Genomic DNA, 22,815 nt, shown 5'->3' with positions numbered 1-22,815 from the left:
AACACATGCATTTCTGGGTGGGAGTGTAAACTCTGTAATCTGCAAAGCAGTTTGGCAGCTTGGAATTTAAATGTCAATCTGCTGTATAAACAACACCAGAGAAAGAAGCAAATCTTTGTGTAGACTTGTGTGTGAATGGCTACAACAGCTGCTAGAGAGCTATATCCAAGCTGGGCAAAGCCTGAGGGCAGATGGTAGCTTGGTGTTCTTTCATTGCCCAAGGTTCTGCCTTCTGTTGATTGCTCGCTTTGCTCAGTGAAGCTTTTAAGTATGGCAAAAACCCATACACATAAAATAAATTAATAAAATTTAAAATAAATGTTTTATCTTGCATTTAGATGGTTACCATGAATATAGCTCAGGGTGTCCTGTCAGCCAGCCATGCTCTTGGAAGTAGTCACTCACCCTGGTACTTTACTTATGGTTCTCATTAGAATGAACATGTACTGGGGTTTCAGGCAGAGTCTGTCTATGTAGCTCTGGCTGTCCTCGAATTCCCTATGTAGCCCTGGCTGCTGGCTATGCTGACTCATAGATCTGCCTGCTGGAATTAAAGGTGTATGTCACCATGCTTGGCACTCTCTCCCTCTCCCTTTATTTATTGGTTTATTTATTTTATGTGTATATGTGCTTTGCATGAATGCATGTCTGTGCACCTCATGTGTACCTGGTGCCCATGGATGCCAGAAGAAGGCATCAGATCCTCTGGAACCAGAGTTACAGACAGTTGTGAGCTACCATGTGAGTGTTAGGAACTGAATCCAAGTCTTCTGCAAGAACAAGTGCTCCCAACTTGTGAGCCATCTCTTCAGCCCTCTTTTATTTCTTTTTAATTGTGAGCTATCCACACAGGAAAATGTGTAATACGTGCAGTTTAAAGAATTACTCAGAGGCTCTTGGGATTGCCAGTCAAGGTTAGAATGTCTTGATTTATTCTTTTTAAGCCAATCCTATGTTGTTTGTTTTAGCTTTACAGACACTAAGATGTTTGGGGAAGGTAATTTCTAAACTTCTGTTCAGATTTCACAAGTTGTTTTTAGAGACAAAAATATAAACAAATCATAGTTGTGTAAAAAATACAGCAAACATAGAGCAAGGAACCAAAATAAGCTGTGGTTCAGTTAACTGCATCATCAAAGATGGCCAGAGAAAGCCACCAGAGGCTTCTGCAGAGATGGGAAGAAGAGCAGACTTAGCAGTGGCAGCAGAAACTGCGGTGCAGGGGCACCAAGGATGGGACAGCTAGGGCTCACTGCGCTGAAAGCTCAGGGTACGTCTCCTGTGAGACAGGTTCTGTTAGTCTAGGGGTCTTGATGGGTTTCTCTTCTCTGCCAGTTAAAAATTAAAAGTCAGGGGAATCACAAATGCAGCAGGTAGTGGCAGGGACAGCAACATTTCCCAGACAGCAGACAGCTGTTGCTGTAAAAGAAAGGCTTTTTGTTAGCCTTACACACACACACACACACACACACACACACACACACACACACATACACACACACATACACACAGCAAGGCGCACATAGAAAAGCAGAGGAGAACTTGGGAAGCTGAAGCCCAGTCTCTCCTTGAGGCCTGGGGGTTTTAAGCGTCTCTGGAGGAGGTCTTCCTTCCTCAACTTGGGTTGGTCAGTTTGAACCAAGACAGGGAGGTTGATAGGTCCACAGCTTTAGGGTAAAGATGTCCTGGTCTGGTCTCAAAACTTGTAGGACCAGTCCACAGGCAGGGCCTACAGGAAGTTCACTATCTTTATTATTTAGACTTGGTCCCTCTCCCTGTGTGTCTGCTTATCCAGGGAATTTGTCTTAATGCCTAGTCCCTCAGTACAGTTTTCATACATATAAAATATAGTGGAAAACATGTTTCTGTAAGGAACAGAGTGTCCATGCAGTTGGCTCACCAAATGCCAAGCAGTGTAAGCTGCTCTACTTGCCAGAGAGGAAAGCAGAGCTTCAGAGGAGGGTAGCTAGTGGATGCAGGGAACTCGTTCTTTATAGTAGCTTTGGAGTGACATTCTTTCCTACCTTGGTAATTTCGTCTTGAGGTAGATTGCTCTCAATGTGGACTTAAAGGACAAGAAAGCATCTTTAGGATTGCAGATGCCAACACAAGAGCATGTCAAAACAAGAGGTAGATCATGTGTACAGTAGAGCAGAAGCACTGAAGACCACACTCTGCCAAAGGCTTCTCTGAATTGTCCCAGTTTGAAGGAATGAAGCATGAATCTAATTAATCTTACCAATAAAATCTAGGAGTCAGATATTAGGGTAAAAACCTGAAAGATCAGAGAAGCAGGAGAGCAGCCACAGTTGCTTCCTTCCTCTTCTGTTCCTCTACTCCAAAAGGGTTAAAATCCTGTCTTTGCTCCGCCTTATCACTTCCTGTTCCTCTCTGTACAGACCTCCAAACTGCTATGGTTAACTAGTGGCTAGCTCCGCCCTCTGACTCCAAGAAAGTTTTGTCAGAACACAAACAAAATATCACACAACAGAGGAACAACTGGGTTGAATAATTAATTCTTCCTACCTGAAATTATAATACCAGAATATCACCTTTCTTTCTTTTTAATGGACTTGTGAGTCTAGTGAGGTGATGCTTTGGGGACCTGTATTAGTTACTTTTCTGTTGCTGTAGAAGAATGCCCTGGCAAAAAGCAACTTAAGAGGAGAAAAATTCCTTTTTTGTTTTTTTGTTTGTTTGTTTGTTTGTTTGAGACAGGGTTTCTCTGTATAGCTTTGCGCCTTTCCTGGATCTCGCTCTGTAGATCAGGCTGGCCTCTGCCTCCCAGTGCTGGGATTAAAGGCATGTGCCACCACCGCCTGGCGAAAAATTCCTTTTGAATAGAGTTTATCATTATGGGGAAGACATGACAACAGGCAAGGAAGGCATGGTGGCAGGAGCAGAAGCTGGCTGATCACATTTCATCCACACACAGGAAGCAGGGAGAAAAGCAGGAAGTGAGTCCAAGCTGTAAACCCTCAAAGCCAGTGTTGTACTTCTTCCAGCAAGGTTCCGCCTCCTAAAGGCTCCATAACATACCCAAGCAGCACCACAGCCTGAGAACCAAGTGTTCAAACACAGGAGCCTGCCTATAGGTACATTGCTCATTCCAGTCACTACAAGACTCAAACTACTACAGGGGAACCTGGGGACATTTCACCTGACAGTGGGAGTGTGTGGAGACTGGAAAGGAACTGAGGTCACCAGGGTCAGCAAAAAGTGTGCTACTGGTCTGCTTCTAGTACATTAATACCTCCCTAAAGCAGCTCAAACACACGATAGACACTAAAGCCAGAATACTTTTGTAGACAAGGTATTCTTCCCACTCACTCTCTCTCTGTGGTACTAGGCATCAAACATGGCTCTGTGTATGCAAAACAAGCATTCTGCCAACTGAGCTATTCCCCAGCCCTAGAAACAGGATCTTGATCTAACTCTCTCCCTCCCTGCACTCCCACCTCTGTCTCTGTAGAGCAGGCTGGCCTCGAACTCACAGAGATTCACCTGCCTTTGCCTCCTGAGTGCAGAGATTAAAGTCATGCACCACCACCACCTGGCCAGAAACAGGATTTTAATAGCCCAAACTAGACTTAACCTGTCTTGATCTCTGTCTTGGCTTCCCAAGCATGTGCACTACCATGCTTGACACAGCAACGCTTTTCTTTCTTTTTTTTTTTTTTTTTTCCATTTTCTTTGAGAAAAGATCTCACAGTGTAGTCCTGACCAGCCTCAAACTCACAGAGATCCACCTGCACGAATGCACTCAGGAGGCAAAGGCAGGTGGATCTCTGTGAGTTCGAGGCCAGCCTGCTCTACATAGTTAGTTCCAGGGCAGCCAGGGATACACAGAGAAACCCTGCTCAAAAAACAAGAAGGAAAAAAAAATCCTGTTTCTGAACTTGGTATGGAGGCTTACACCTTTAAATCCAACACTCCAGAGGCAGAGGCAAATGGATCTCTGTGAGCTGCTGCATAAGAGTTCTATGCTAGCTAAGGCTAAATACTGAGACCTTATTTAAAAAACAAACAAACAAACAAACAAGACAGAAGCCAGGTAGTGGTGGCACGGCCTTTAGTCCCAGCACTTGGGAGGCAGAGGCAGGTGGCTGGCTCTCTGTGAGTTGGGCCAACCTGGTCTACAGAGCGAGTCCCAGGACAGCCAGGACTACAAAGAGAAACCCTGTCTTGAAAAACCAAAAGCCAAAATAAAACAATACAATCCCTCCCTGTCCTCCAGCCCTTACAGTCCTTAGTCCTCACTCTTCTTCCCAGATGTTCCCGGAGCCTTGAAAGGGGTGATGCAGATATCCCATTTATGGCCAAACATTCAACTGTCACTTACTCTCAGCATTTAGGCCAGTTACAAGTCTCCACAGTAACCACTCCGAAACTGATAGCAGCACTGATCTTTGGGTTAGCAAGACAATAGTATTAGCTTACCCCCTAGGGCCTATGACCTCTACTCATAGGCTTTTGACCAAGCTTAAAATACCAGGCATGAACTCCCTCCACAGAGCAGGATTCAACTTCTGGCAGAAAGCAGTTGGTGACCCTGCTTGTATGGCTTAGAGGGCAAAGGTGCTTACTGCCAAACCTAAGGACCTGAGTTCAGTGGCTGAAATCTACACGATGGAAGAACTGCCTCTTTAAATCATCCTCTGCCACCATGGTATGTGTGCTAATTAATTAACTAATAATGCAAAATATCTAACTTTTAAAAGAGGCCAGCTCCACGTTGCTCCTTCAGGATCTTTAGGTAAAAGAATAATGTTTAAATAAGAATGTTGAACAAATCCTGGTTCATCTGTTTTCCTGGAGTTTGGAGTATGCTCAGATAATTCTAAGAGTTGAGGAAGAGGCAGAGCTGGTAGAGCATGGGCTGCAGCTGGAGAGATGGCATGGCAGGTAAGAGCTTGCTCTCACAAGGACCCAGATTTGATTCCACACCCATATGGTGGCTCACAACTGTCTGTAACTCTTCTTACCTCTGTGGGTACCAGGTATGCTTGGATGCACAGACATACATACAGGCAAAACACCTACATACATAAAATTAAATTCAAAAGTTAGAAAAATAATTGTACAAGGTTAAAGGGTGCCAGGACTTAAAGGGATCTTAAGTGTATGTGTAAATGTAGAAGTAGGAAGTAGGTAGTGGGGATCTGAGGGGGTGCCATTACAGCACAGTCTTTCTGGTTAGAACTGAAGGGTTCAGAGGAAGACAAGCCCATTAGAATGGAACTCTGAAGCTATTGTAGCTGCCTCCATTAGCTTGTTCCTCATCTTTCCTATGGCTCCTCTCCCAGAGTCCTCCCATACCCAGCATACAGACTTGAAGCATGGAGAACATCTGACAGTACATCATGCACATGAGGGGCTTAGTGAGTTCTGTGTGGATGATAAGAGCACAGGCTGTCTGCTTCCTGCTTGCTTTCTCAGCTGGGAGATGGAGTGCCCTGGCACCTGCTTGATGGTTGTTCTGAAGCTTGTGTGGAAAGGGTACATGGCCAGGAGTCATGGTCTAGTTCTTTATTTTTATGTTCAAGCTGTATGCACCATTCTCTGTTGGGTAATAGGTGGGCCACACAGAGGGTTTCTAATGGACATTTGCATTTTAGATTCTATTTGTATTTCTCCTCTAGAGCAAGTGACAGTGAAATGTTTTTTTTTCTTGCTTGTCACCTGCAGATTGACTTTTTTGGTTGTTTGTCTTTAAACATTTGGCAGCCCCATTTGTTCAAATATGCCTGTTAAATCCCTATTGAAAACAGAAGAATTTCAGTTATGCACATCTGCAAATGGTCACATAATGTTGAGTTCATTATTAAATATACTACTGAGATTTATGTATTAGAAAAATGATATTAGAAAAATTATACCTGTTATTATTTACCTTTAATAAAAGTGGTCACCAGATAGAAGTTCTTGTGGAAAAAAAAAAACTAAGTTTTGTTCTTCTAACTCCTAGGGAACCTCTCAAAAATTGAGCTTCGTGTGAATTCTGACACTAGAGAAAGGTAACATGCAGAGAGAAGTACACACCAATGAGTACTTGTTGTTCTCTATAGGTTGGGAATCCACGCGTTGAACTTACCCTCTCAGAACTTCAAGATATGGCAGCCAGGCAACAGCAGCAAATTGAAAATCAGCAGCAAATGTTGGTTGCCAAGGTACATTCAAAAAGAAACCGTTCAGAATGTTTGTTTTTCACCTGGCCTTTCAGATTGAGGTTACCTTCGTGGGTGGTGAGACGGACTGTGCCAGGAAAGTGCTGAGCAGTGTTTATGTGTTGCATTCTGTAATGGCACAGGTGCCTGAATCTTGATGATGTTGGAGCTGCATCAGAGCAAGAACCTCTGGTCCTCGGTACACATGCCAACACAGTATTCTATTGGAATATGACTGGTCCTACAAATGGCAGACAGATGTGGAAAGAAAAGATATTCCCTTTGTTACTTCCAGGTTCCCTAGGTGAGCTCTGCCGTGTAGTTGGTTTTCTGCTGAGAAGACTGGCTGGCAGTCTGATGAGAGCTCCGGCGGGGCCCTGGAGGAACGATGGCCAGTCAACCAACAGGCTTCCCAAATGTCCTCCACATTGAGTGTGTTAGGGTTACCACAGTGTGGGGCGTGGGTAAGACTCCTTATACACCCCAAGTTCTCCTTTCGTAGGTAAATCCCCATAACGCAGGTTTGCTTGATAATCAACTAGAAAAGATCAGAGCCACTACCCATCCCTTATGGGGGTTATTCATGATATGAGATGTCTCAAAGTGTTTTGAATCTACTTTAAAGGGAGCTTCTGAATATTCTAGCTTGGCTTATTCCCTTTTTTGTGAGTTTTCTTTTGCTTGTGTGTGTTTAAGTGTATATGTGTGGGTGGCACGTGTGCCATGGCACAAGTGTGGGGAAGAGGACAAGTTCTTGGAGTTGGTTCTCTTCTTCCACCATGTGGGTCCCAGGAGATGAGCTTAAGTTCAGGCTTGATGACAAATGCCTTTACTGATCTGGCTGGCCTGATTCTCCTCTCTATAGAGAGAGTTACTCAGTCACCAAGTGACCAATCTTGTATTTTCCATTTACTGTGTGTAGTTCACTGTTCTGACTGCTTATATGTAACAGAGAATTTGTTGGACTTGTCTTGAAAAGTTGTCTCATTAGGCCAACAAGATGGCTCATCCTGATGACCTGAGTTCCATTCCATGGGACTTACATGGTGGAAGAAAAGAACCAATTCCTATGGGTTACCCTCTGACCTTCACATGTACCCATCCACCCACTTATACTCACACATTTAAAAAAAACGTTGTCTCAAAGATTATTGTACCTCAAGAATAAAAAAAAAAACAGTATTATAGAGCTGGAGAGATGACTCAGCAGTTAAGAGTGTTGCTGCTCTTCCGGAGGACCTAAGTTCAGTCCCCAGTACCCACATCAGGCAGCTCACAACTTCCTATAACTCTAGCTCCAGGGGATCTGACACCCTCTTTTGGTCTCTGTGGGCTTTTACACACACACACACACACACACACACACACACACACACACACACACAGTCTCTAAAATGTAATGAAGAAAACTTTGTAGATACTTTCCACAATGTAAATCACAAGTTAATGTTTAATCCGAAATACTGTGCCTTAGTGTAATATGTGAAGCCTATGGAATCATGCATAAGCCTCTCCTCATTTTGGAATACTTTATGCACATAGATGGGACCACAAATACTTGCTGTTGACTTACCATTAAAGTATGTTTTCACATGAGTAGGAAAAAAACAGGTGAAGAGTGTTTTGTGCATTTTATTTTAGGATTGTCCTATTGGGAAATGTTTCACCATTTAAAGACACTAATTGTGAAGAAAGCAGAGTCCCTTGATGGCCTAGTGTGAGTTACAGATTGGAGGTTCATCTAGTGATCCCCATCCTTCTTCCCATGTAGAAATTGTCTGTCTAGGAAATTGAGTGAGGGATCCTTGGAAGTACTTTGTAGCATTAGGAGCTCTGCGCAGACAGCAGGAAGCAAGGCTGGTGGGACTTGACACATTTTCCTGCACACAGGAAAATGTAGGCACACACAGAGTCCTTGCTGTGACATTTCGGCAGAGGCACCCGCATGAGCTGAATGTGCAGATCAGTGCATGTAGTCAGGTCTGCCTTAAGAATCCTCAAACTCATATTGTAATATATAAAGGTAATCAAAAGTTTCTATTTGCAAAGTTTAGATTTTTCATTCTTTGTTAGGAACAGCGTTTACACTTTCTAAAGCAGCAGGAGCGCCGCCAGCAGCAGTCTATTTCTGAAAACGAAAAGCTTCAGAAATTGAAAGAACGAGTTGAAGCCCAGGAGAACAAGCTGAAGAAGATTCGTGCCATGAGAGGACAAGTTGACTACAGCAAAATGATGAACGGCAATCTGTGTATGTGCCTGCAGCCCATGCCCACACACCCAGGCTAAGTCTAGTCAGACAGGCCAGTTGCCTGGCAGTTCCAATCACAAATCCACGTGGCATTTTGCAGGTTCTAACATTTTACTCTCACCTGCAGTAAAGGGGATGAAGTTCATTGGGTTAATTGATTTTTTTTTCAAATTATATAAATTATCTGCAAAAAAAAAAAAAAAAACTAATGAAGTCTGAATAAGGTTGTGTTCTAGTATGGTATTGTTTGAAATTAATTTCCTGGGTTTTTTAAATATAAATTTAATTGTGAATTTTTATAGGGCACAGTATAATAATTTGAAGAATGTGTATAATGTGTATTAGTTCATCAGGAAGTTCACATTTCTGTCTCCTTGAACTCAATTTTTTTTGATAAGTCTATGGTTATTTTTGCATATTTATGACATGCAGTTTGTTTCAGAATAGCTCTGGCCCCTTCTGTTAGGGTGATGACATCAGCCCTTTGGATTGGTGTCAGGCTGCTCCAGGGGCTATGAGTAGTCTGTTTCTGTAAGCACCTCATTCAGATGGCCATACAGTCAGGTGTGGTGGCACATGCCTGTAATCCCAGCCCTTGAGCGGCATAGGAGGGGGGACAAGACTGTGGAGTAAGGCCTCGTCTCAACAAATGGTCAGTTACATCATGCAGGTGCTTCTTTTGCTTCTGTGTGAACTCTGGTGTTTTGTTTTGTTTGATTGGTTGTTTTTTGTCAGTTTAACAAATGCCTATTTAATGTTACAATGATGAGTAAGATCTTCACAACAACGCTTTTATCTTGCTCTCTGAGGTTCTGAAGTACTTTGACCAAATTAGCTTTTGTAGTAATGTTCCTAAAGAATATTCATTAACAAATGCAAGTATAGTTATTGACTTTGTGAATAGTCACGTCATGGATTTCAAAATCTGTTGGTGTATTCTGGAGCTCGGTAGGCTAGAACACTTGCCCGGGAAATGTGGACTTGGGGTTCCTCCAACTGTAGCTCTTGAAAGAAAGAAAATCTATTTTGGGTTATGCATACACTTTATATTTTTTATTTTTATGCATACACTTCAATCCAAGGTTAGCACTAAATATTAACTAAGTATTAACCAGAATTTAGTGTCACATATAGAAGTGAAGACAGAATGTGTCCCTTAAATAACCATTTCCCCTTTCTGGTAATTACAGCTGCTGAGATAGAACGGTTCAGTGCCATGTTCCAGGAAAAGAAGCAGGAAGTTCAGACTGCAATCTTACGAGTTGATCAGCTTAGTCAGCAACTAGAAGATTTAAAGAAAGGAAAACTGAACGGGTTCCAGTCATACAATGGCAAGTTGACAGGACCAGCAGCAGTGGAGTTAAAACGACTATACCAAGAGCTACAGGTAATTGCGTGGGTCTGGGGCTTCGGCCTTACTTAGTGGGGACAAAACATTCCAATTTCAGTCTTCAGCATTTCCATTTCTCTGGCTTGGAGAGATGACAGAGCTCTTAAGCACTTATGTTTTTATAGAAGATTTAGGTTCAGTTTCCAGCACCACATAGTTGCTCATGAACATCTGTAACTCCACTTCCAGTGGAGCTGATGGCCTCTTCTGTTCTGCAGGCATTGCAAACACATGGTGCACATACATACATACATGAAAGCAAAAAACACTCATATACATAAAATAAAATAAAATATAGAAACCTAAAAAAAGATTTCCACTTTTCAAAAGCTGCCTGCCATTCAACAGGTTTTATGCTTTTTTTTTTTTTTTTTTTTTACTAGCACTTGCTAAGACAGGTACTGGATCATTTTATGAGGACATTCCACTACAGACAAGATCACTGAGCCACTATTGGTATTACCTTCTTTACCATTCCTCCACATTTTTAAGCAACTGTTAAGTGTGTAGGATTTAAAAGGATGTTTTTGGTGAGAAACATTGTAAGGCTATTTTGATGAGGTAGCTTTTTGGTCTTCAGTTAGTTTTTTAGTGTATTTTGCTTCCAGTCTTGTTTACATACACAAATAGGAATGGGTGAGTATGCAAGTATGTGAGCTAGTGTTACAGGCTCATGAAGAGTTAACCAAGATAATTGCCTGTCTTCTACAAGGGATACATTCTAATGATGTCTAGACTCTCCTATTTTATTTTTAAAAAAATATTAGTTATAGGGGATGGTGAAATTGCTCAGTGGTTAAGAGCACTTGCTATTCTTCAGAAGAGCAGAGTTTGGTTCCCAGTACCCACATCGGGTGAATCACGTCAGCCTATAGTTCCAGCTCGAGATCCAACGCTCCCTCTTTTAGCTTTAGCAGGAACCTGCACACACATGGCATAAACTGGTATAGACACACACATATATAAACAAATAATAATAAAATAAGTATCAGTGATAGCCCAGTGAAGTGAGTACTGTATTTTGAATTTAGGGCTATCTTTGTAACCTCCCTGTCACTTCCATAGTTAAAGTTCCTCATTTAGTGGTCTGGGGTTTGCTTCCTAGATTTTGAGAGCTGCTGCAGGGACTGCCTCCCCAGAACTCCAAGCTTGGCCTCACAGGTGCTGTTGGCCCTTGTCCTGCATGTACTTTGAAGAGAGGAATAGTTGCAGATATATGTCCTATCTTTGTTCCATAAGCACTCCATTGAGCATGAAAGACCAACCTGTGTACATAGCAAGATCCTGTCTCAAAAACAAAAACAAAAAAACTGGGGATGCTGGTCAGTGGTAGAGTTCTTGCCTGCCATTATTTATAAGGCCCTGGGTTTAATCTGCACCAAAACTCAAACAAAAGCTACTTGTGTGCTGGTTTCCCTGTGCCGTACCTGCTCATGCGTGGCCTGTCGTCTGTGCAAACACATCCAGACTCAAAGCTGCCCTTCCCTTTCTCCTCTCCATTCCCTTCTTTCTCTCTCTCCTGGAAATGAGATGCTGACCTTTTTCTTTTTTGGTTTTGTTTTGTTTTTGTTTTTTGAGAAGGGGTTTCTCTTTGTAGCCCTGGCTGTCCTGAAACTCACTCTGTAGACAGGCTGGCCTCAAACTCAGAGATCCTCTTGCTTCTTCCTCTTATAGTGCTAAGACTAAAGGTGTGTGCCACCACACCCAGCTAAAAATTTGACCTTTTAACTAATGTAAATATATTTTTTTATTTTAGAAATGTTCCATTTTATTAAAATAAAGGCCTATCCATAAATTCTGTTTTCCAAAAGAACTTGTGGGAGTGGGTGCTCTTATGAGAAAACACATTACTATTAAAAGGCACAGAGTTTTCTGCTTCTAGGTCACTGCTAGGTTGTGGGGTGGTTGCCCTGCCAGAAATCAAAACTTAGAATTGAGTATTCTCCAAAGCAGAAATAGCAAATTGTCATTTTAAGCAACCCTTTTCTCTAACATCCACAACTGCCTATCAGAACAACTAAACTAAGTCAAAACAGCCCAACAAGAAACAGAAAATATAAGTCAAGAGAGCTGAGGTCATCATATAAACTATTAGTTCCTTGCTATCCTTCTTATTCTATTATAGTTGGTTCTTTTATTCTTTGCTCTTTTGAGGGCCCGCCACCCAGCTCCCAAATAAATATACTGAGACTTATTTTTGAATGCCCAGCCGTAGCTTGGCTTGTTTCTAGCCAGCTTTGCTAACATAAATTGTCCCGTCTACCTTTTGCCTCTGGGCTTTTACCTTTCTTTATTCTTTCCTTTTTACTCTGCATGGCTGGCTGTGTTGCTGGGTGGCTGGCCCCTGGGGCCCTCCTCTCCTTCTCCTTTTCTCACTCCTCCTCCTCCTCCTCCTCTTCTTCTTTCTTTCTTTCTTCTTCTTCCTTCCTCCTTCCTCCCTCCTCCTCCTCCTCCTCCTCCTCCTCCTCCTCCTCCTTTTTATTCTCTCTGCCTGCCAGCCCCACCTATCCTTTCTCCTACCTAGCTATTGGCCATTCAGTTCTTTATTAGACCAATCAGGTGTTTTAGACAGGCACAGTAACACAACTTTACAGAGTTAAACAAACATAAAAGAATGAAGCACATCTTTGCATCATTAAACAAACACTCCACAGCATAAATGAATGTAACACATCTTAAAATAATATTTCACAACATTCTATAACCCTAATAAAGGATCTATTTTACTGCAACAAATGTTGTATTTATCACTAGCCATGAATTTTGAAATTAGTTACTATGTATTTGTAACATAAGGCCATTAAGAAATGGCCTGGCCATCACATGTCCACAGTTCACTTCTATATTTACGAATAGAACTTTCATGATCTGCATAAGCATACTGTCAGTGAAGACATGACACTGAGATGCACCCTATCATCCAGGATCTGGTGTTTGGCAGACAACTATGCAAGAGAGAAAAGTATTATAGTCATTTTATTTGAGTGATCTTATATAACAAAATCATTCCAAAGTAGACTTTCAAACGTACATTCAGAAATGGTTACAGATAGTAAAGGTTTGTTTATTGAGACTGGTTTCATGTGCCCCAAGTGGGCCTTGAACTTGGTATGCATATAGCCAAGGCTAGCCTGAAATTCCAGATCTTCCTGCTTCTACCTCCCAAGTATTAGGATTGTAAGCATGAGCTACCTTCCCCAGCTTATGCTTTATCAGTTTAGCTTGGTGTTTCCATTTGATTTCAGAGACTCTTCTTGCATCAGCGATTTTATCACATAGCTCTTCGGTAGGTAGTTCACAGATCTATTTCTAAGTTTTTGAAAAGCAAGTGAGTTGTCTGCTATGACTTTTTTTTTCTTTTTTTTAATTTGGAGACTATCTCACTGTGTAGCCTTGCTGGCCTAGAACTCAGAGATGCACCTGCCTCTGCCCAATGAGTGCTGGGGTTAAAGACGTGTGCCTCCACACACAGCTACTGTGAGCTCTTAACCAGCTGCTTTTTAGAATGCTTCAGCCACTTTGTGGAGATTACACTTTTTTTAAAGTGTTTGTCGTTTGGATTTATGGAGTCTAAACCCCTTCCAGCTGCATATATAACCATCATGCTGTGGCCAGAGCAGACTACCCTGAGGAGACATAATGCTTCTTGATTCATTTGTGGAACCCATGTGGGACCCTGCCTACTAGAAACCTGACAGGGTGTAATTAATGCAGCTGTGAAGCTCTACTCTCTACTTTGCAGATTCGTAACCAGCTTAACCAGGAACAGAATTCCAAGCTCCAGCAGCAGAAGGAGCTCTTAAACAAGCGCAACATGGAAGTGGCCATGATGGATAAGCGGATCAACGAGCTGCGTGAACGCCTTTATGGCAAGAAAATCCAGGCATGTGAAAGTGGACGGCTGTGAGCTAAACTGCTATTGGTGTTTCATCTAAAAGTTGCCAGTTGTTGCTGGGACTGCTGGTATACACTAAATCCCAATACTTAGGAGGTAGAGGCAGGAGATTTGTAAATTAGGGGCCTGCCTGGGCTACATAGGGAAGGTGTATCTCAACAACAGAAATCTTGAACAAAATGCTATAGAGTTAAATTTTCAAAAATATTTGCTATTCTAAATAGAAAATACTCTTGAACAAAAACTGAAATAGTGCACGAATATTCACAGGGAAATCTTCCCCCTATTCTCTAGAGCTGATAATTGCTAATGGCTCTAGTCTCTTACTTAATTCAGACACAAAGGTATAGAAAAGTGTGTAATTTCCAATGGAAATGGGATTGTGGTAATTACGTTAGTGGTCTGCACCTTGTCTGAGATCACTGTCTCATTCCTTTAACATCTAATGTCGTACACGGTCCAGGGTCTGCATGCCCTTCACCACCCTCTGCATCATGCTGCCTCTCAGTGTGAGTGGGAAGCAGCACTACGCCCTGTGTCTGACTGGACACCACATCCAACCCCTCTACACCACTGGCACCCGGACTGATGTCTCCCCTGCCCTGGGTTTCCATGCACACACTGACAGTTTGGTGACAGCTGTCTTCTTGTCAGCCTCAGTCACTCCAATGATGCTCTGAGGAGGCAGGTGTGGGCATCATAGGCTTTGCCCAGCAGAGGTGGATTTGGAGGGTGGGTGAAGACGGGAACTGGACTTCAGCAATCTGTTTCTTATAGAGCTACCCTGTTTTTATACCTGAGTTTAAAGGTCAGTAATTGGAGTAGTTTCAGATGATGTTTTTCTTTCAAGATTAACAACACAGAGGCCATGAGAGACAAGATTGTGTGCGCTAATTTATATAGAGTAGTGAGAGCATAAAGAGTTCTGCAGAGAGGAGGAGGAGGAGGGAGAGAGGAAAAGAAAGATCTTCAGGAATTGGTCTATATGGGTTTTATTTTAAATTGTATGTGTGTGTGTGTGTGTGTGTGTGTTGCCTGCATGTATGTATGTGCCACATGCACACAGTGCCCACAAAGGCCAGAAGAGAGTGTTGGATCCTCTGGAACTAGAGTTACAGACAATTGTTAGCTGTCACGTGGGTCCTAGGAACCAAACCCAGATCCACTAGGAGAGCAGCCAGTGTTCTCAGCTGCTAAAGCAGCTCTCCAGTCTGGCTTATGAGTTAATAAAGGCTAGCAAGTCTGCTGCAGCATGGAGACCTGGGAGCTTCAGTAAAGGCTGGCTGCTCTAGTCCCTTCTTTCTCGGTGGCTGGTTTTTCTCAAGGCCGTGCACTGGTTGCATGAGACCTACCCATCTTACAGAGTGCCGTCTGTTTTACTTAGAGTCCACTAAATGTTAATCTCATGTTTTAAAAAAGGCCTCCCTGGCAACATCTAAACTACTGTTTGAGCACCTATCTGGGTACCATGGCTTAGCCGAGATGTAAAAAAGTAACCCAAAAAAAAAAAAAAATCACAGAACTGATGAGGTGGTTCAGCAGCAAACACACTTGCTACCAAGCCTGACAACATGAGTTCAAGCCCAGGACCCACATGGTGCAACTGAATGAAAGAACCAACTCCTATAACAAGTTGTCCCTGACCTCTGTCCACATTTGCATACACAATTAAAAAAAATTTAAAATCACAAATAGCTAGATAGGTTATGCTGTTTCAGAGATCTTAAAAAAAAATTGGTGTTTTTGCAGAGATATGGCTTTCTTAAAGATCTAGGGACTTCTGAGTGTTTGGGAAGATCTTGAGCCTTTCCCAGTGTGCAGAATCATGCAGACAGTTTAAGGAATCCATGGTTCCCCATTTAAAGCCTTCCTAGCAAGAAGCCCATGGTCCTCTAGTTAGAATCCTATCGTACACCCTTTTTGATCTTGGCCAGTGTCTTCTACCTGGTTGTGTCCTTGCTTATAAAAGCAGAACTGCTCTCAGAAATGTAGGGGCCCTGTCAGGACTAGCACGTCACCTGAGCACCTTGCCCTGCATCCTAACTATAGATATAGACACAGGTTCAAAGAGACCAAGTTACTGGCCTGAGATAGTACAGTGAATAAGTGACAGAGGATTTGAAGCCATGCTCACAGAAGCAGGCTTTGACCAGTACCTCTTACCACACATGGGGGATAGCCTTTCCTGAGTGAAAGGGGGCAGCTCATGGGTTATTGAAGCTTGTGCAGTCATCATGCCAACTGCTTGTTTTTGTAGCTCACCAGTAGGTAGTGTTTAGTATGAATCAAGTTCTCTGAAGGCTCCCCTTCTACATGTCAGTCTTTCAGGGAAAGGGACTTCCCAGGTTACAAGCTGAGTGATTTTTTTCTCTTTCCCATCCTGACTGTCTCTTGCTGAACTTAATATTAAGAGAATCTTGACTCTGATTTCATCCTCATTGCAGCTGAACCGTGTGAATGGCACATCCTCACCACAGTCACCCCTGAGCACATCTGGTCGGGTCGCTGCTGTGGGTCCTTATATCCAGGTTCCCAGTGCTGGGGGATTTCCTCTCCCAGGGGACCCCGTAAAGCCCCAGTCTCTCACCATTGCCTCAAGTGCTACCCATGGAAGATCCAAATCTGGTAAGTCGTCCCAGTCCTCTCCTCTGGGGAGTGCATGGGAAGAGAGTGGTGTGGAGGCAGCGGCAGCCCCTGTCTATATTTAATCCAGGCTCTGCCTCCCCCCACCTCCAGGTTCCTGATCTCTACAATAACAGTGACCCTAAAACAAGAAAAAACAATCTTGACTGATCTGAAGGTCTGAACTGTGCTTTTCAAACCACAAAGGATCAATTCCATGTGTGCATAGAGTACAGGCTTCTTTATCCCTAAGAACTATGACTGGGGTCTGTGGCTAGGCAAAGGCTGCCTTCCTGTAGACAGTGCTATAGCTGTTGCATCTTCATCAGTCAGAAAATCCACAAACTTGGGTGGGCTATGGGTGTGGCTGCAAAGCCATGGGGTAGATCTCCAGCACCAGAAGTCAGGGCTAGGAGAGGGAAAAAATCCACAAACCTTTCTTTGGTCTTTGCAGTTGTGCAGTGTGATGACTCAGGCCTACAGCACTGTGCTCTAGTACACTCACTGCATGGTGTTCCAGCCAGGCACAGGGCTCTTCATGGAGAGTATGATTGGTTTTAAACCAATGGATGTATGGTGACAAGCACCTGTGATCCCAGTACTCAGGAGGCAGAAGTAAGAAGATGGCTGCAAGTTCAAGGCCAGCCTAGGCTACACAAGGAACCTGTCTAAAAAATCAGGGTTTCCTCACAGTAAGACTTTATGACTAGGGTTGGTCTGTATACACAGAATTAAAACCTGTGCCATGGCATACTAAATGTGTGTATTAAATTTGTGAAAATACTGTTCTCCTGATATAAAGCCCATGTTTTGAGTCTCCTCCCCTCACCAGGATTAGTAGCCAGTTTGCAGTACTCTTTTGTGTTGGTTGCTTGCCTTTTTTTGGTGGGGGCGATGCTGTGTTTGAGACAGGGTTTCTCTATGTGGCCTTGGCTGGCCTGGAACTCACTATGTAGACCAGGCTGGCCTTGAACTCACAGAGATCCTCCTGCCTCTGCTTTGCTGGGATAAAGTCATGTACCACCACACCAGGCATTTTTGCTTCCTATTGCTTGGCACCTACTGTGCACAGTTACATCTGCCGTTCTGGCTCCTTCTTACTATAGTCAAGGGGGTTTCCCCACCCTCATGGGCCAGAACGCCACCCAGACCTCTCTATGACCAGGTATTAAAGTCAGGTGGGTTCTGTGTTCAGCTTGACCCCCTCATTGCATCATTCATTGGTAAGCAATTGTGTGAGTCCCCTATCCATGGTAAGTGTATGTGAATGTTTCAGTGGCAAATGAGCTATGTCCTCATCTGCTGACTCGGTTGTTAAAAATTCCAAGCTTAGCCAGGCGGTGGTGGCGCACGCCTTTAATCCCAGCACTGGGAGGCAGAGCCAGGCGGATCTCTGTGAGTTCGAGGCCAGCCTGGGCTACCAAGTGAGTTCCAGGAAAGGCGCAAAGCTACACAGAGAAACCCTGTCTCGAAAAACCAAAAAAAAAAAAAAAAAAGTTCCAAGCTGGGTGGTGGTGGCGCACATCTTTAATCCCAGCACTCAGGAGGCAGAGCCAGGTGGATCTCAGTGAGTTCAAGGCCAGTCTGGTCTACAGAGTGAGATCCAGGGCAGGCACCAAAACTACACAGAGAAACCCTGTCTCAAAAAAACTCTAAAAAGTTCCAAGTCGAGAACATCACCTGTTTCCCACTCCCTACTTGAGTGCTTTGTAGCCTCATAAGGTTGCCAGAAGTTGCCTTTAACCACATTCCTTCCATTGTAGCTGAAAGCAGCTTGCACAGGTTTCCTGTGTGAACCCAAGCTGGGACCAGGATCTCAGCTGTGGAGCTAGGATGAGAAATTCTCCTTAGGGGGCTCTGATCCCTGGTTGGCAATCTTGGTTCTGTGTTACACAGATGGCTACAGAAGTAGAGTGATCAGCACATGGACAGTATCAGACCTGGACGTCGGGCCTGATTGCAGTTCCTCACGGCACTTTGAAAGCCTGCTTGTCAACTGTATGTCATCTGATAGCCTTATTGGGACACTTTTGATCTCTAACACAAACTGAATCAACGATCATTTGTTTTTCCAAACTGACAAAGGACTGTTAATCGGCTCTTGTGCTTAAAAGCAATACTGTGCTAATATACCTGCCCCTTCTAATCCAGTTGTGGAGTTGGGGGAAGGGGCCCATACATGGTCATCCACAGACAACGTTGGACACCGAGTGACAGATGCTGGCATAGAAAGAGTTGTGTTATAGATATGTGGCAGGGGAGGGTTGCTTGTTCCTGAAAAATTAAAGATGAACTGCTGGACATAGGGGCACACACTAGGAGGCTGAAGGAGGACTGAAAATTCTAGGCCAGGCTGGGCTACATAGTGAAACCCTACCTCAGAAAAAGAAAGAATGAAGATTTTCCGAGTTACTTATGTATGAGTTACTTATGCTTGTCATAATTGAAGGTCTTTTGCTTTGCAATATAAAATATTAAGTGGCTACCTGTGATACCTACCTTGTCCTGAAGAAAAAGTTGTTTTTCAGTCTTCTCATGGCTGCTTCCCATAAAACTTCCCATTGCTATGGGATCTCTGAGGCTACTGGGCAGCCATAAATATTCCCATGATTTTGAGAGCAGTAAATCCCAGCCTTGGGCCCCCAGTTGGCCTTGCTATCCCAGTAAGCTGAGTTTTCACCTGGGTCCTCTAGTGAGTTTTATATAGCCTTACTCCCAGTCACCCAACCAAAAGGGAGTGAAAGCTCACACCCTTGTCAGGAAGAGGCTGACAGACTGGAAAAAAGTGATAGTTTGTGTTAGGCTCTGAACATTTTACCAGTGCTGGGTTAGCACTGCCTGTTGGAGCCCTGCGACTTAGCCCTGTAGTTACTGAACAGTGCACACCAGCCAGAGCGTGCAGAACAGCTGGGGTACATGCCACTCACTGGTCTGGTAGGTCCTGCAGGACATCCTGGAGCAGCTTACCCGTAGAACCTGAAACAGTTAAGACAGATGACTATTTTGCTGCTGCTCAGTTATCCCCCACTCATGGCTAATTCCTGCCCATGCCTAGCTGCTGTGGGATTGGAAGCGGGCAGCCAGAGTGGCCCACACCTGTGGCTGTCAAAGAGCAGCAAAGGCCTAAGTCAGGGCATACAGCTAACCCACAGTTTCAGGCCACTTGTGTACACCCCTTTTCAGTTTGGAAAATGCTCTGTAATAAACAAGTCTTCTGAATTTCCTGGAAACTTGGGGTTGAAGACTGGCTTCCTAATCGTTGCAACAAAATGTTTGCTGCTCCTGCTGCTACCCAATCAGGTCACAAATTGTTTTAGAGGGAAAGACTTCCGCACATTAAAGGAGAAATTTTATTCTAATAATGGAAATCATACAAATCTAATCTATTATGAAGCCAAATGATAAGTCTTTTCATGTTGCTGTATGTGATCGTGTATATAAGTAGTACCTGGTAGGTAAGTGCTGCTGTGTTCTGTGCTGTGGATATTGGACTTGACCTATATTCCAGTGTGATGCAGCCCTCGCTGCAGTGTTGGTGAGTGCTGGTCACAGTGGCCAGATGATAGTTAAGATCACTCCTTGGGCTTATGCAAAGGTCTGTGGGCTTTGAGCAAATTAATAAGCATGCAGGTGTTGGTTGATGGCTTAGGTAATGGAAGTCCCGGTGCTGTATTTGTTTCTGGCTCAACTAATTTCAACACTTTTTTCCCCCTTAAATTCTATGCTCTTTTCAAGCTAATGATGGAAACTGGCCAACATTAAAGCAGAATTCTGCTTCAGTGAAGTCAACTCAGATGGCTGGTGGAGACTGGAAGGACTCAGGCATGGAGGGGGCTCTGAAACAAGGTGCCATCTCAAGCCAACCTTTGCCCTTGCCAGCGCTGGGAGCTACAGAAAAGCTGGTAGGTCATCTGGCTTTAATCTGCCCCCAGTGAGTTTCCCTGTTGTTCTGATCTTCAGCTCAAGGGTGTGAGGTAGCATGAAGACAAGTCAGCTCTGTTACTGTCCACCTTACACTCCTAAACAAGTCCTAAACAGCCACTGGCCCTTAGGGGCCTGAGCATGCTCAAGTACAGACCAATATTGAGCCTGATAGTGTGTCTTATGTCCTTTTGAAGGCTTATAAATCCTACTGTGTGCTGTTGTAAATGGATAGAAATGTGTTTAACCTTCCAAAGAGTAACTTAGTGTTTTCTTCTTATAAACTTAGGGCATCGAGATTGGCAAAGGGCCACCTCCCATCCCTGGTGTAGGCAAGCCACTACCCCCAAGTTATGGGACATACCCAAGTCCTGTGCCCCTGGGGCCAGGATCAACAAGCTCCCTGGAGAGAAGGAAAGAAGGCAGCTTGCCCAGACCTGGTGCAGGCCCACCAAGTCGGCAGAAACCTGCCCCGCTGGCTCCAGCAGGCAACGCTCCCCAGCCTGGCTCCTCGCAGCAGATTCAGCAAAGGATCTCAGTGCCACCAAGTCCCACATACCCACCATCAGGGCCACCTACCTTTCCAACTGGAGATGGAAAACCTGAACTTCCCTTGACAGTGGCCATTAGGCCTTTTCTGGCTGATAAAGGGTCAAGGCCACAGTCTCCCAGGAAGGGACCTCAAACAGTAAATTCAAGTTCTATATACTCCATGTACCTGCAGCAAGCCACACCACCTAAGAATTACCAGCCACCAGTGCATGGCACCTTAAATAAGTCAGTGAAAGCAGGTATGCTGGCTGTATACTCTCTGAAATGGAAGTTATCCCTTAATTAAGATCTGTGTCCTTGCATGCTACTTAGGATAAAACATAATTCTTAGATAAAGTATAGGGTGTCAGTTTGGAATGGAAATAAGAGACAAAATGCACAGTAATTTTGCAGGTAAATCACACACTGTGACTTCCTGCCTGGGTACCCACATATCACTCAGTAGTAAATCCAGAAGGATAAGACTTCTGGAATTTCATTTTTCTCCAGCTTTGGGGTAACTTGTGCCATTAGGTATCCGGTGATTGGGAGGTGGACCTGCTGGATATTGCTAAGTCAGCATCCTGGACATGGGCAGTGTGAGGGGCTTCCAGGAAGGACAAAAGCCTGGAGTGGGTGATTGAACAGGGGCCTTCTAGGAAGGCTAGGTGAGAAGGTACAACACAGCTCTACATGCCTCATGGAGGTCAAAGAGTTTTCCATCCTAGCTGGAAGGTTCTATGGACCAGGTCAGGGCTGCAGCATCCAAACTTGTAGTTTGATTCCTGGGTGTGTTTAGCCATCATCTGCCAAGGACCTCCCAAGTAGTGTGATCTGTGGGCACAGTTCTGGCCATGGGAGAAGCTTTTGAGCCACAGGTCAGATGTGTCCTGCTCCAAAGAGGTAAGTATCTTCATGTTGCCTGAGTCAGTCCCAGACTCAGATGCAGATTTAGTGGATTTGGCATTTTTCCTTGGCCAGAAAACTAAGCAGACTTGTTGGAGTGGGGAAACTCAAGTCAACAACTTTTTCTTTAGAAAGAGCCCCGTCTTGGAAGCAAATATAAAACCCAGTTTAAAGGGAGTGAGTGGAGGGTCTTGGAAAAGGTTTGCTGAGGATTTAAAAATCAGAACCCACCAGCAATAGAAGCTTCTATGCCATCAAGTCAGTGCCAGGGAGAAGATCCTATCACAGCAGCAAGGATGAAGTTCTGTCCTCTGTTTCTCTTGTAGTATATGGTAAGCCTGTCCTGCCTTCAGGGTCAGCATCTCCATCACCCTTGCCGTTTCTTCATGGGGCGCTGGGCCCAGGCACGACACAGCCTCAGCCTCCTTCAGAATGTGCTGAGAAAGAGCCAGAACAGGAAGGCCCCCCTGGACCTGGAGAAGGCAGCACAGTGGAAAGCCTGCCACGGCCACTCAGTCCCACCAAACTCACACCCATTGTGCACTCGCCACTTCGTTATCAGAGTGATGCGGACCTGGAGGCCCTCCGCAGGAAGCTGGCCAATGCACCCCGACCCCTGAAGAAGCGCAGCTCTATCACAGAGCCGGAGGGCCCTGGAGGCCCCAACATCCAAAAGTTGCTGTATCAACGCTTCAATACCCTGGCTGGTGGCATGGAGGGTACCCCTTTCTACCAGCCCAGCCCTTCACAGGACTTTGTAGGCACCTTAGCAGATGTGGACAATGGAAATACCAATGCCAATGGCAACTTGGATGAGTCTCTCCCTCCCCGGCCCACAGCCCCACTTCCTGATGAGCTTGCCCCATCCTCAGATGCCAACGATAATGAGTTACCTTCCCCTGAGCCAGAGGAGCTCATTTGCCCCCAAACGACTCATCAAACTGCTGAGCCTACTGAGGACAATAACAACAATGTGGCTACAGTACCCTCCACAGAACAAATCCCAAGTCCTGTGGCTGAGGCTCCTTCAGAGGAGGAACAAGTCCCTCCAGCACCTCTTTCCCCTGTCATTCATCCTCCAGCAACATCTGCGGTGGGTATTCTTGCTAGACCAAAGCCAGGCATGCCCTTGCAT

The 22,815-nt window shown here is 44.3% G+C and overlaps 1 protein-coding gene across 2 annotated transcripts in view; it reads left to right on the top strand.

Moving 5' to 3' along the window:
- Positions 1-22,815, top strand: part of Ppp1r13b (protein phosphatase 1 regulatory subunit 13B) — an 85,924-nt gene that overhangs the window by 57,331 nt on the left and 5,778 nt on the right. For both annotated transcript variants that reach the window (XM_059279888.1, XM_059279887.1), the window contains exons 5-12: positions 6,069-6,170; positions 8,241-8,415; positions 9,606-9,802; positions 13,548-13,688; positions 16,145-16,325; positions 20,058-20,224; positions 20,533-21,034; positions 22,007-22,773. In XM_059279888.1, the coding sequence (XP_059135871.1) occupies positions 6,069-6,170; positions 8,241-8,415; positions 9,606-9,802; positions 13,548-13,688; positions 16,145-16,325; positions 20,058-20,224; positions 20,533-21,034; positions 22,007-22,773 (2,232 nt within the window). The remainder of the gene's footprint in view (positions 1-6,068; positions 6,171-8,240; positions 8,416-9,605; positions 9,803-13,547; positions 13,689-16,144; positions 16,326-20,057; positions 20,225-20,532; positions 21,035-22,006; positions 22,774-22,815) is intronic.

This window comes from Peromyscus eremicus, chromosome 14 (assembly GCF_949786415.1).
Source record: "Peromyscus eremicus chromosome 14, PerEre_H2_v1, whole genome shotgun sequence".
NCBI classification, from domain to species: Eukaryota; Metazoa; Chordata; class Mammalia; order Rodentia; family Cricetidae; genus Peromyscus; species Peromyscus eremicus.
This window is presented reverse-complemented; position numbering and strand designations above follow the sequence as displayed.